At 33.9% G+C, this 14,254-nt stretch overlaps 6 protein-coding genes across 6 annotated transcripts in view; 2 read left to right on the forward strand and 4 right to left on the reverse strand.

Moving 5' to 3' along the window:
* HELRODRAFT_191935 (hypothetical protein) overlaps positions 1–3,023 on the reverse strand; it is a 5,191-nt gene extending 2,168 nt beyond the window's left edge. The window contains exons 1-7 of the mRNA XM_009020024.1: positions 2,821–3,023; positions 2,117–2,257; positions 1,667–1,739; positions 1,367–1,496; positions 830–1,077; positions 316–504; positions 1–227 (exon numbers count right to left, since the gene is read on the reverse strand). The exon at positions 1–227 is cut by the window's left edge and continues 517 nt beyond it. Of these exons, the coding sequence (XP_009018272.1) occupies positions 1–227; positions 316–504; positions 830–1,077; positions 1,367–1,496; positions 1,667–1,739; positions 2,117–2,257; positions 2,821–2,938 (1,126 nt within the window). The 5' untranslated portion in view covers positions 2,939–3,023. The remainder of the gene's footprint in view (positions 228–315; positions 505–829; positions 1,078–1,366; positions 1,497–1,666; positions 1,740–2,116; positions 2,258–2,820) is intronic.
* Positions 3,024–4,719: 1,696 nt separating this feature from the next.
* Positions 4,720–5,217, forward strand: HELRODRAFT_151411 (hypothetical protein; the record flags this gene model as incomplete). Its single annotated transcript, XM_009020025.1, has 1 exon — positions 4,720–5,217. A coding segment is annotated over one exon (498 nt), but the record flags the coding sequence as incomplete, so codon positions are not given.
* Positions 5,218–6,054: 837 nt separating this feature from the next.
* On the reverse strand, positions 6,055–6,522 carry HELRODRAFT_173419 (hypothetical protein; the record flags this gene model as incomplete). The annotated part of the gene is made up of 1 exon (XM_009020026.1): positions 6,055–6,522. One exon carries the CDS (start codon positions 6,520–6,522, stop codon positions 6,055–6,057), a length of 468 nt encoding a protein of 155 aa, XP_009018274.1.
* Positions 6,523–7,305: 783 nt separating this feature from the next.
* HELRODRAFT_173420 (hypothetical protein) lies at positions 7,306–8,107 on the reverse strand (the record flags this gene model as incomplete). Its single annotated transcript, XM_009020027.1, has 4 exons — positions 7,306–7,392; positions 7,562–7,627; positions 7,775–7,834; positions 8,003–8,107. The coding sequence occupies 4 exons, from the start codon at positions 8,105–8,107 to the stop codon at positions 7,306–7,308; spliced, it is 318 nt and encodes a 105-aa protein (XP_009018275.1).
* Positions 8,108–8,559: 452 nt separating this feature from the next.
* Positions 8,560–12,723, reverse strand: HELRODRAFT_173421 (hypothetical protein; the record flags this gene model as incomplete). The annotated part of the gene is made up of 10 exons (XM_009020028.1): positions 8,560–8,649; positions 8,834–9,436; positions 9,750–9,950; positions 10,025–10,131; positions 10,283–10,439; positions 10,602–10,794; positions 11,077–11,292; positions 12,194–12,255; position 12,602; positions 12,707–12,723. 10 exons carry the CDS (start codon positions 12,721–12,723, stop codon positions 8,560–8,562), a joined length of 1,647 nt encoding a protein of 548 aa, XP_009018276.1.
* A 287-nt stretch (positions 12,724–13,010) lies between these two features.
* On the forward strand, positions 13,011–13,888 carry HELRODRAFT_173422 (hypothetical protein; the record flags this gene model as incomplete). The annotated part of the gene is made up of 2 exons (XM_009020029.1): positions 13,011–13,115; positions 13,442–13,888. 2 exons carry the CDS (start codon positions 13,011–13,013, stop codon positions 13,886–13,888), a joined length of 552 nt encoding a protein of 183 aa, XP_009018277.1.
* Between the last annotated feature and the right edge of the window lie 366 nt (positions 13,889–14,254).

The raw sequence follows: 14,254 nt of genomic DNA on the forward strand, positions 1-14,254 counted from the left end.
TTCCCTCATTCCTATTTGAGTCGTAGCAGAAATTCTCGGAGCCGGCGTGTTCAGGCATTTGGAAGTTGGGCGGCGCATCTTCTACGATCGGTATGGAGCCCATGGAGATGGCCTCGTATACTCTGTAGGTTTCCTCGTTCAGCCCGTCCAAGCATAGCGTGAAATCACTTTCCATTAAGGCCTTCTGGTAGAATTGAGCCGATGATTTTTCTTCATTTGGACTCCAACTAAAATCGAATTTTTAAAAAAAATTCTAATTTATGATAATAAAACCAAACGAATTTTTTTTGAGGTGAGATGAAAAAAAAAGCAAACCTATCTCTGGTGCTGATGATGAATGAATGGAAGAACTGGGCTGCAGCTGAAGATGTCTCGTTCGATTGGTGGATCTCATCGAGGAGTTGTTGTCGGGACGATTTGGGATAAATTGTTGCAATGAAGTTGCAGAAGTAAGGTCTCGCCGCGTCACTCTTCAGTCGAATGGACTTGACGGACGGAAATGATCTGTAACTGAATTAATCCGTGGAGATGTCTGTTGAACAGTTCATACATTCATACCACCATCCTCTTCTCAAACCCTCTTCAACAAAATACATCCAGCTCACTCATTAACATCACAAATAATAGACTAAAAACTAACAAAAACATAACCAGAAAATGTTAAAAACAACCTTGACTATGACAAACATCTAATAACTGTCAACACATATCACAAAATTCAATCAATCAATCAGTTAACTAATCAACCAATCAACCTCCAGTCTATCTCCCCAAATTATGGAAGAACAAACCATCAAAAAATTATCCTAAAAAATTAACTCTGTCTCACCTGGCCACACCCAAGGGCCACCTATAAATCCTCTCTTTGTCATTCAACTGGACAGCGTTGTAGGTGACAAATGTAAAACTTAAAACATGGCTGTACCCATCGAGCCAGGCGTTATTGCAGAGTTCATCGCCGATTAGAATGAGGCCGATGTCGTAACTGTACGTGGTTTTATACCGCGGGAGAACCAGAGGCTGGTTGATGGTGAATGGCTTCAGGGAAGTGTCATTCACCTCGTATATCTGTCCCGTCTGAAAATGGTTTTAGCGAATTTTTTTTTTTTTAGAAAATTTAATTCTCGGGTTATTCAGTTTAAATATTATTATCATTAGATGCAATTATTTACTTTCATTTTATTTCATCGTTTTAATTATTTAATTGAAATATAATATTAATATACAAAGATATACAATACAAGGATGCAATATTTTTACAATGAAATTTTATTTTAAAAAATTGATTAAAATCATAATCGAAAAAAGAAAAAAGATAGCAAAACAAAAAAACAAAGAAAGGAAGAACAAAAAAATTTAATCTAACTTTCACAGCGTATAAATAGTTCAACCACTTCCTGGTTTTCTTAACGTGTTTTCTGGACCTACCATTACCGACGTATATGATAATTTTTGCCATCTTATAATTCGAATATTCCTCCGTGCCATAGTAGAAACTAGATTACGATTACAAAAAAGCACTAAGTAGAAAAAACACTAAATAGAAAAAACACTAAATAGAAAAAAAAACACTAAAAATGAGAAAAAAATATCACCGAATAGAAAAAGCACTAGATTGATAAAGGACACTGAATAATAGAATTTTAAAAAATTTAATTAGCCCAACTTGAATTTAAAATTCTCAAACACAGCAACTCCTCTGTAGTCGGAATTTAAAATGTCATACTGTAAATAACAACCTAAAGAAAAAAATATATAAATATACATACATGTACTTATCTATTTATTTATATTTAATTTGAGACGAGGTTTTCAGCTTATATATATTTATATTTTACTGGACCCCTATTATTTTATATATTGTTGATTATGAATAAAACTTTGAAATGAAATGAAATATATATATATATATTACAATTTATAATTAGAAAAATAATGAAATTAAAATTAATAAATTATACTACAGCGATAGAAGTTAATGAAACTTGTATAAGCAATGCCCTTATACCTAAATAAATATATATATACATATATATCTTGTATGAATTTTACCAAATTGTTGGCATAAATCAATTTAATTAAAGTATGTCTTTTGAATTTTCCTTACTATACTTACCTATATTGATATCTCCCCAAACTTCAACAAAGTGCTCCAGGCGACCCGAGGCATCTATGGGTTGCATTTGCACATTTTGAACCCATGGGTTAATATTCTGGTAAATAAAACTTTCAGATTGTCTCCTGTAGAAACCAATAGCTGAGAAAAAAAAATATTTAAAGATATTAAATTTAATTAAATGACTAATTTTACCGAGAAAAAAAATTCTTGCCAACTAAAATAGTGAAAATAAGTTTATTTTACTTTATTTTTGTATTAAAAAGTTAGAATGATTCAGTGGTTAATATTTTATCATTGGTATATATGATTAAATTTTTTTTAATAGTTAACATTGTTAACTGTTTACATTAATTAACATTAATAACAATCTTTTTCTTTCTTGTGCCTTATCCTTTCAGGACATTGGCGACCATCGACCTCCACAAAACTAACAACAATTAACAAATCCAAATCCCACACAAATTAATTAATATTAAACTATTATTAATAGTTTAAAGATCTCTGAGTCTTTTATTATTATTATTAATAGAAAAGAAGAATTAAGACAGTGTAAGTCTTAATTTACCTGAGTAATAATAATAATAAAAAACTCAAAAATCTTTAAAATTTGAAGTTAAAAAAATTAAAAGATAAATAAAATATAAATAAATAAATGTGTTAAAAGTTAAATGAAATTAAAAATTATTAAAAAATCAAACAACCTCTGGTCAGTGCATTTGGATTTGAGAGGAAGTATTTCACAATGCAAAATGAGCAAATTAGGATTGCATAAAACAGGACGATCGCTAATACTAACATTCTCTTCGTTCTTCTAATCATATTTTTATTTCAATTTTTTTAATTTTCATAAATTAAAGTGGTTTTTTCAAATTCGACTCCATTTCATATTCAATCATACGTCAGAGATACATTGGCGTTCACTTTTAGTTTTTTTAATTTAAATTCTCTTTTTTTAACTGTAAAATCCAGGTGATGGAATTTAAATGCAACAAAATATTACTTTTTATTACAATTTTCGAGTAATTTTTTAAAAAATTTACATTATACATTTTATATTTATTTAAAATTTTTTATTTATTTTCAACCTTTTAAGCATTTAGAGTAGTAATAATTCATTTTGTCTCTGTAATATGCAGCGCCTTGTTAGCTATTTAAAAAGTAACTAGATTCACTTTTAATTGTAAACATTAAAAATTTCGTGGTCTTGTCTTTATCAGATCGCTTTTTTCATTTAATAAACTTTAATTTATGAAAAAAATGGACGTACAAAGCAATTATTTAAAGCAATTTTCCACCGCCTTGCACGATTACTGCAAAAAAAATTACCTCTGCGATGTGCGCATTAGCATTGGTAGCAAACGCCTGACTGCCCACAGCCTAATTCTTTCCACGGTTTCCCCGAAGTTAAAATCAGTTTTTGAAAAGTACGATCTTCAGCAGAACCGGACATTTAACAATTCGTTTGAGTTACTGGCCGACGACTGCTCTATCTCTTGCATAGAATACGTACTGCAGTATATTTACACTGGTGCTTTTGAAATCCTACCTGCTAGTAGTATTAGTAGTAATAGCAATAGTAACACTCGCAGTAATTACAGTCGAAAGAAACAAAGTAAGGTTGAAGGTTCGACAGATTTGTTAAGTTATTCAGAATTAATGAAAGCCACACAAAAACTGGGAATTGAGGATATTGGATTTATTGAGAACATGACAGCTGCATTTGCTGATAGTGTGAAAAAGTATTTCATTTCATTGCTACTTTGTTCATTCATTCAATCATTCATTTATTGTATGACTAAAATTTTCATTGATATAATCTATCAAATGTTTGCAGGTCAAATATAATAGTTAAAGACCTACCAGATTTTTTCTTAAATGATGTTCCATTCACCTCTAGTGATCATAATTATACAAACACACAAGAAAACCACTGTGGAGCACTTAATAGTGCTACTCAGACAGCTTTAAACAACATTGAAACACCTAACTATAATATCAATAACATCAACTCATGTGTTGGTGGCTCTGATGCTACTGGCATCATACATGTTAATGTTATCAGCAGCAATGGACAATTTTCTCAATTACTCTCCACTAACAGTGCAAGCAAAACTCAACTCAAAAGTTTCCTTACTAACAAAAAGTCAAACATTCAGTCTAAAATAAGCAGTGCTGGCAGCGGTTTTAGTTGCAACAACTCTCCAAAAAGTCCTCTTGATGACATAATTCAACAGGTTTCTCAGAAAAAATTTGTAAAAAAATCTGACAAGTCATCAAAGTCTTCAAATAGTTTTTTGACTATTTCATTGGCCGATTTGACAAGTAGTAAACCTGGTGGCCAATTGGAATCACTCCTTCAAAGCCCTCCATCCGAATCTAAGAAGGTTGTCCAAATGAGAGATTATGTAGTGCAAATTCCAAATAACTCTTCTCACTTCTCAGGAAAACTACCCAAAAATACAATTTCAAAGCAAGTTGCCGGTACATCAAAGAAACATTCAAGTGAAATTCAGTCAAAAAGGCTGAATGCTTCTTCCTCAAATAAACAAATTACGTCACCTACAAGCAGTTCAAATGTCGAATCTAGCCTGCAAGTTGCTGACAACTCATTTGTTTGCAACATCTGCAGTGAATCATTCACTTGCAGCTCGAACCTCACAGATCACAAACGTGAGCATTCAAACTCCAAGCGATACGCTTGCGACATTTGCGGCAAAACATTCAGTCGGCGTTACGCGGTATGCGAGCACAAACGACTGCACAGTGGCGAACGTCCTTTTCAGTGCGATCGCTGCGGCAAACGCTTCACATTCGCCAGTGATTTGACGAAGCATCGACGATCTCTGCATGGGACTGTGAAGCCGTACAGTTGCGCTGAGTGCGGTAAAGAAATGAGCACAGGTCGAGAGGTAGCGGACCACAAGCGACTTCATCAGGGTGGTAACACGTGCCCCATCTGTGGGAAGGTTTTTACAAGGCTACATAACATGAAGGAGCACGTGAGAGGAACTCATGAGGGCTACAAATCATTCCCTTGCCCTTACTGCGACAAACGATTTGTCTATTCAGGCAGCTTGCGTCTTCATAAACGTCTGCATAAATTGGCGTCTACGACTACAGCTGTCAATCAACCAATTCTTTCAGAAACAATTTCCGATACAAATCTCAAACCATGTACATCTGTCAAAGAGGTTGACAAATCTAGCCTATTGTATTTAAATACCGACGAACCGATAAGATGCGAGTTGTGTAATACAGTATTCGGTCGACTACTTGATTTAATTGTACACGATAAAATTCACCACGCTCCTAGCAATAGTGGTAATGCTAAAATGCCAGAAGCGATTTCCAACGCTAACAGTTCGACAGCTTCAAGAAGTTCTAACGTGTTGGCTCACTTATTAACCAACACGCCATCCACGAGTGATGCTGGGTTCCCGCACGAACCAGCAAGCCTGAAGACTAATGCAGCACCACAGTTGCTTACTAGCAGGCAAATAACTGAAGTTAACTTTGACAGGAGTTGTGTCGACGGAACTTCAAATTCCTCGTTAGCTTTCCCCATGTACATTCTAATCAACTCACTACCTGGTAATAAATTAGCAAATTCAACTGAAAACGAGAATGTTGCTACAAACTTGAATGTTTCATTGCCAAATTCGCAGAACGTTGTTGGCGCTTCGATTGACTCCTTGCAAGAATTATCATTTTCTGATTTCATAAACTTAGGAAATTGAGTTCCGTCACATTTTTTTTTACATTTTTGTTTGTGCTATTTACTCGATTTCTTGTGCTTTATAAAGTTCTTTTGAGTGCTTTAAATTAATTACGCGTAAAACTCGTTTTCATTTTATCGAAGTTTCGATGTCATTGTTCAATAAATTGTTCGTTGCTTCAAGTGTAACATAAATTTTTAATAAATTTTCATTAATTTGTTACATTGTTGGTTGCGGCTGAGCGTGCGCCGGTGCGGTTGATGTCGACGTGATGGCCGCGATGCAGAGCATGATGACCATCAAGTTGATGGTCAGCAGTATGGTGATCAAGATCAATGCCGAGAGCAAGGTGAAGGTGATTCTGAAAACTTCTCCGGATAATCTGCCGGGACCTGTTGCGTGCAAATCAACCTTGTTGAACGAGGCATAAAAATGATGGCCATCGGTGCCGGTACCTAAACGTTTATTCTTATTCTCCGGTCTGAAAATTTTCAAGTTTTCTGTCGGATGTTCGTTCCATGAGAATACAAACTTGATGGAATGATTCTTTTCCATGTCGTGACTGTGATGCTTGCAGGACTTGTCCGCTGAATTTTGTTCGGTTCTTCCACGTTTGGACAGCTGACTGAGCGAGACATCCATCGACGCGAGGAAGAAACATATGAGTGCCAAAATGAAACGCGTCATTTTTCTAGACCTTTTGAGAACGATCGTAAAATTCCTTTCCTCCAGTATTCATGAATTTCATTGGTTCACTAGTTTTCTCAAATTTAAACTTTGGACATTTTAGAGAAATTAAATTAAATAGTTGTCAGGTCATTTCAAACTTCGACCCATGTTTGTTAACTTAATTTTTCGTTTTTTTTTAAATGTTTTTCTGTTTCTTTATATTTGTAAAAAAAAGAGCGATGACGTTATTAATCGCATTTTAACACTTAGCTAGTACACTGCAAACATACAACATGCTACCACATTTCAAAGACTCACATCACCAAATTAAACATTTTCCTTCTCGAGAGATTGAGTACTATATGAATCTTGTGCAAAACTACTAGCTTAATTCATTATATCAGCACCACATTCCTAAAAATATCAAACTACAGTGTGCATTCAGTAATAGGTACATAATGATAACCACTCGGTCTATCCAAGTTACTTACTGTATATCAAAAATACCGGGATTTCCGTTACCAAATAACACATCTTTAGGCTTAGGAGATTGAGTATTACATGAATCTATTGAGGGAAAAAACTACCAGCTTAATTCACCATAGGCAGCACCACATTAAGAAAATCGAACAATAACTCTTTGGTGGTATATATTTATTCGTCAGTTAATACACGCGCAGATTCATGCGATGGTGCTAAAGTTGTATTCAAATAAGTTGTTATGCGAGCAATTGTTCGAATGGCGATTCAAATTTACAAATTCCATCCTACAAGTTCCTTATCCATCGGTAGAGAAATTAATTAAATATTGATTTCGGACTTCTTATCGTCATATTTCTTGAACATTTTCTCAATCTTGTCCAATTCTGATCCGATCAGTTTATCAGCCTTTTAAGAAATTATCAATGGTAATGAATGTATTTATGTAAAATGAATATTCAAAATCTAATCAATTACTAAAATTAGTAAATTTACTAATTTTCAAGGTTAAATTTGAACAGAATTAAGGTTTATGCAAAAATTTGGGTGATGTTTTTGGAAACGAAACTTTCCTAACCATGCATCCATTTCGAATGACGACAAAAGTCGGCAAAACGGTTACGCCATACTTGTCGGCCACGTCCTGAAATGAATCACCATTGAGAAATTTTAAACTTTAACTCACTCTGTCATAGACTAATATGTATGTATATAAACGACGTTTAGTAAGTTCTAACAAGGTCCTAAATGTGAAAATATTGAAATTAAGATGACGAAGACGAATACAGACCTCGGCGTCGTCAACGTCAACTTTGACCAGTATTATGTTGGGGCATGATTTCGCGAAGTCCTGCGTGTGTGTTCATTTCAATTTAGAGAGGGACTACAATTTTTATTAGCAAATAAATTTTTACTGAATAAAATTGTAATTATCACAAATGGCGTACGTCAAAACATCGTCAGTTTACTCATTTCAATGACACACACACACACAGACAGGCAGTTCTTTTCTTACTACCTTTAGTTTGGGTGACAAAGCTTTGCAGGGAACGCACCACTCTGCACAGAAATCGATAATAATAGTCTTATTGCTAGCGTTCCTAATGGTGCTCTCCAGTTCCATCTTTAATTCGAAATGATTTTGAAATTTATTCATCATCAACTAGATCCATTTATTCATTATAGTTTACTTTTTACTAGAATGATAATCCGAGAAGAAAATTTTATAAAGATATAATGACCAACTAACCATATTATTAACAACTTTAGCGTACGACATATTTGCCTTCTTTTTCTTCTTCTTACAAGAAGAAAACGTCTTGCACGGTTTTCAGAAAGTCGTCTCGGTGGAAAAATTTGAAAATTGTGAGATTTTAAAAAATAATCCGAATGTTTTTGAAGTTAATTGTGACGTTTATTTACTCGTAAAATCGTAAGGCGTTGAAAAAAAATGTTAACAGTATCCAACAACTAAATAGTCCAGACTTTAATATCTTTGAGAATCACCGAATTAGATAACAAATCTCAATCAATTAATTAATTAATTAATTAACTAACTAACTAATAACATTTATATTAATTTAATGATTGGTTGAATGATTCTTTATCGGCTGCCTCAGCGTCTACGTCGTGAAATGAATCCAAAACCAACATCAGTTCGAGGGACTGAAATTTGAAAAATAATTAATCTCAATTAATTAACCAATTAGTTGATTAATTAATTAATCAATTAATTAATTATAACGGATATTGAAACTTTAAAATTTATACATCAATAGATAAATACAAATAATCAATAAATAAATCAAATCACGCAAAAAATGAAAAAATTGTGGTCAATTTATCAAACCAAATGTGAGCTATCCGTCTCGGCCATTTCAGCAACTTTCTTATTATCATCATTATCATTATTATTATCATTACCATTATTATCATCACAATCAGGCAATACCATATTCCTACCGTCATCATCACCACCATCAGTGACGTCATTATTAATATTATCACCATCATCATCATTATTATTTTTACTTTCTTCGACAAGACCTTTATCATCATCGTCACCACCAATTGTATTATTATCATTATTATTATTGTTATTATTATTATCATCACCACCATCAATTTCGGCGCCATAATCATCGCCACTGATAATGTTGTCGCCACTGTTATGGCCACAGTCGTTAACGTCGAAGCATTCGTCCTTATTACCATCATTGTTGCATACTAGCTCGTCAATAACGTAAAACGATGCTTCCATGATATTATTACTATTCCTATTATTATTATTATCGATATTATTATTATTACTACTAGCAGTAGTAGCAGCTGTAGTAGTTGTAGCAGTAGTAGTTGTAGCTGTAGTTGTAGTAGTAGCAGTAGCTTCCACGGGATTTAGATTTCTCTTGGAAATTTTCACAGCACTGTGAGGTAAATCATCTTCCACTTCCCGCTGCCATTGGTTAAAATCCATTGACGACGTAGTAGCGAACGCTGATGACGTCAAAGAGAACGCTGATGACGTTGATGATGAGGGCAGAGGTGGATGGGACGATGATGTGAATGAATAGTTTATTGATTTTAACCAAGAGAGGGTTAACTTTGATTGCTCTATTACCTGGAAAAAATGAAAATTTATTGATCAATCAATCAATCAATCGATGGATCGTTCAACCAACCAGCCAATCAATCAATCAATCCACCAAAAACAATCGACTAACTTTGATGTCGGAATCGACGGAAAGAGCTTTCTGAAAAATCCCGACCGCATTTAAGAACAAATGCGAGTATCTAAAAATATCTTTGGTCATCATGGCGGACAGCAGCCTATAAATGGACAATTTGAAACTGGGAATTTCCAAAATCGTTGTCAGCCTCTTGCTGTTGTTGTTGTTGATGTGATAGAGGTGATGCTGCTGATATTGTTGTATCTGTGTAATTATTGTTATAGCCGACCTCCAAACTGGCTAAAAAATTTCCAAAATTTTTTTGTTAACATAGTAAGATGTCAATAATCTTGTATAACGAAGGCTAAACTAACAATCAGCAGCCTTTCTAAACTCCTACTCTTACATGAAGATGATGAACTCTCACTAGAGGTCATCATCACCACTGAGGTGAGGTCAGAGGTCATTAGTAACTGCAGGGCTACAAATTCAAATGTAATTATAATAATTAATAATAATAATTTATAATAATAAATTTTATTGAAACCAACCAAAATTTGATCAAGTTTCGTTGGTAGATCAATTATTATTTATAGAATTAAAGAATTTTAACACTTCAACCAATCACATACCTTCTAGGGCTGTAATACACATTACTGACTGCTCATTGGTCGGCGTCACGTCATTGCCATTTATAGGTACTTCCGGGATTTCCACTAGTTCCGTTACTCTTCCATGCTTCTTTCGCTTTTTAGAATTCGGCAAGTTGTTGCTAAGAGTTGTTAATAGCTGCGGCCAATGAACAATGATGACGATGATGAATATTATATAATATAAATAATAATATTAACAATTATAACCACAATTAAAAATAATAATAATAGTAAAAAATATTAATAACAATATCAAAAAACAACAACAACAAACAACAATCACAGCAGTAAATCTGACTTGCTTGTTAGAGCTAGACATGCCAGAACCAGCAGCGCAGAGATGATTGTTGACGTAATTGAGGGCAGATTTGGAAGGGGTAAAGTCCAAGATGGCCGCTTCCACGATTAGTTTCAAGGTCGTTAAAGACGACGGTAGGATATCATACAGGAGGCAGTGCTTCATGCAAGTGTATATCTCAGTTCTTAAGATACTGGATGAATGAATGAATAAATAAAGGAATGAATGAAAAAAAGAATGAATAAAAATAAGAATGAATGAAAAAAGGAATGAATGAAAGATAGATGGATAGAAAGAATATTGAAGAAACGAATGAATTAATGAAAAAAATGTCACTGAGTAGGTGGCGTATGCATCTGTTCATAAGGTACTGAATGAGTGAGCGAGAAAAGAATGAATGAACGAACGAATGAATGAATAAATAAACAAAAGATAGATTAATAGATTAGAGGAATGAGTAATTAAAAAAACCAACTATATCAAATAAACATTGCCATTAGCATCTTCAATCTTGGCTTTATTATTATTATTACTGTTGCTGATTTTATTATTATTATTGTTCTTATTATAATTCTTATTATTCGTATTATTATTGTTGTTGTTGTTATTATTATTATTATTGCAGTCCTGCAAAGACTGTGCCATACAGTCGTATATAACGTCCGAATGTATGAATGAGGTTTGCCTGGAGCTGAAAATGATTTAAAATATTAATTAGTTGAATTTCATTAGACAATTAAGTAATTATTAATAGCAATTAAGACGTAATTAATTTTGCATATAGGTCAATTTATATTCTCTCTTCTGATTGGTTGTTGAATTCTTAATGTGTGTGTGTGTGTAAATATTAAAGGTACACAGAGGTTTACATGAGGTTGTGTTTGGACGTAATTTTTCAGAAGCCGATGAAACGTTTGATACTGATTCATGCAATCAATCAATCAACCAATCAATCCATCCATCATTTATTTATTAATTTATTCACTTGTTCATTCATTCGTTAATCTTTTTTCAGTATTATATTTTTATTATTCATTCCGTCATTATTAAAATTAACTAATTAAAACTAATTAACTCGAACAACTCAGACGCTAATCAGCTAATGAATATTAATTAGCTTGAATAAATTAAAATTAATTACCATAGAATCAATGATTGAAGAAGTCTGAAGGCTAAAATATGAATATTAATGAGCTGATTGTAAAAGATTTGTCTGTCTTTACCAACCGAGATCTGTTAAAAAGTAAATTTAAATAAAAGATATAATTAATAATAGCCATCACAATCATCATCATTATCACAATCATCATCATCACAATCACCATCATCATCATCACAATCATCATCATGAGCATAACCCTCAGAAAGCTTTTTCAAACTTACAAGACGACAATCTAGAATTTTCGTTATCAAGTTTACAATGTTTTTTACGGGCAGAGACACAACGGTAGGAAAATTATGACTGAAAAATTGTAATAATAAACAAAATTAATATAACAATTATAGAAATAATTATTTTTATTATAACTATTATTATTATTATTATCTTTATAATAAATTATATTTTATCTCTCATAGTGCAACAACCTAACCCCATCAAATTGCAAACAACATTAGTCAATCCCTTCAGCCTATTGGTCAAGTAGTTCACATCCTCTGATTTTGATTGGTCGAAATAAAATGATATACGCGTGGTTTCGGCTTTGTCTTTACTGAGATTGGCCACTTTAAAATTCAAAATAAGTTAATACATTTGACAAGTAAACTCGTCAAAAAAAATGAAACAACAAAAAATAAATATTTCTTACTTGATTCTTTATTTAAAATCACTTTAGCCAACATATCAACTAGCTCATTAGCATGCAATAATGAATTATTAATGAGGTGTAGCCACGCCTCCTGGAACAATTGCCCATTAGCTCCACCCCCACCAATGGCAGCCAAATGAGTTATACAACTTACTGTCAGCTGATTAAAAATTGAATAAAAAATAAATTTACTCTTTAAAATGAGAAAATAATATCCATATTTTTTTAAATAATATTATTATATAAAATTAATAAATATAAAATATTAAGAAAGAAGAATTAATATTGCATGCTGACCTTTTGAATGATCTCATTTTTTGAATCCAACACAGGCCAAAGAATGCTTTCAAACTTGTTCTGTTATTTATAGTATAGTGTTGATGTATGCATGCATATTGTCAGAATTATGAAATAATGCTGACTAAAAAATACTGCAAAATTTTCAACGCGAAATTTATTCACTCGATAGGGGGCATGGTGCAAGTTAATTTACTCGATAGGTGACAACGTATTTTTTTTTTTGTTTTGCAATTTAGATGACGTCATAAATTATTATAAATTATTTTAAAATTTAATTAATACTTTTTCTGATTAATTGGACATGCCTTGTAGATTTTTATGTTTTAAAACACCCGAAACAAAATCTAATTTTGTTTTGATAAGGAAGGGTGTGAAAAGACTTAAGAGAGAGAAACTGGGTTCACCAGTTAGAGGACTGGGTTGACTAGTGAGGCAGCTTCGAATAATCAGTGCCTCTTCTGGTCCCTAAGAGACTTAACGCGTGATTCTATGCTCATTGGCATAGTTTCAGAAACGTCTTAAGTTCTCAAAGAGTCAGCCTTGGGTTCACCAGTTAGGCAGCTTCGAGTAATCAGTGCCTGTTCTGGTATCTAAGAGACTTAACGCGTGATTCTATGCTCATTGGCATAGTTTCAGAAACGCCTTAAGTTCTCAAAAGTGGATTCAGTACGAGACTCTATGCTCATTGGCATAGTTTCGCACGCGTACTGAAGAAACACAATTTGTTACCAGTGTTGTTCTGACTCTTGTTGTCTTGTGTTGGTCGTGCGAAAGCCGATCAGACTTGACGGCCCAGTGAAAACAGGCCAGGGTTGTGCGAAAGCCGACCGACTGACAGACAGGCCCAGTGAAAACAGGCCCTTGGTCGTGCGAAAGCCGATCAGACTTGACGGCCCAGTGAAAACAGGCCAGGGTTGTGCGAAAGCCGACCGACTGACAGACAGGCCCAGTGAAAACAGGCCCTTGATCGTGCGAAAGCCGATCAGACTTGACGGCCCAGTGAAAACAGGCCAGGGTTGTGCGAAAGCCGACCGACTGACAGACAGGCCCAGTGAAAACAGGCCCTTGATCGTGCGAAAGCCGATCAGACTTGACGGCCCAGTGAAAACAGGCCAAGGTTGTGCGAAAGCCGACCGACTGACAGACAGGCCCAGTGAAAACAGGCCTTGGGTTCTGTGAAAACGAATCCGCCTCGTTGTTTTGTTTCTTGTGCTATTTGTGGACCTAGGGTTCTTTGCTGGATTCTATACTCATTGGTATAGTTTCACACGCAGCTTGGAATTTCCATAGGCTCCGATTTTTGTGATTCATTTTCTTTTATTTATTGGAGTTGTATCGACATCACCATCGGATACACACGTCGAAGTCGTACGATTAAAACGCCAAGAAACATATTCCAAGTTGAAGACCCAACAAGAAGAGTTCTAATTCCTGTATTCCAGTTTGTTCATTGACATTTACATTCTTTTAGAGTTCATTAGTTCAATTCCTTTTATTTACTTCCGTCGATTAATAAAATTGTTATCGAATATTTTTACGCGTTCG

Source organism: Helobdella robusta (genome assembly GCF_000326865.2).
Source record: "Helobdella robusta unplaced genomic scaffold HELROscaffold_26, whole genome shotgun sequence".
NCBI lineage: Eukaryota > Metazoa > Annelida > Clitellata > Rhynchobdellida > Glossiphoniidae > Helobdella > Helobdella robusta.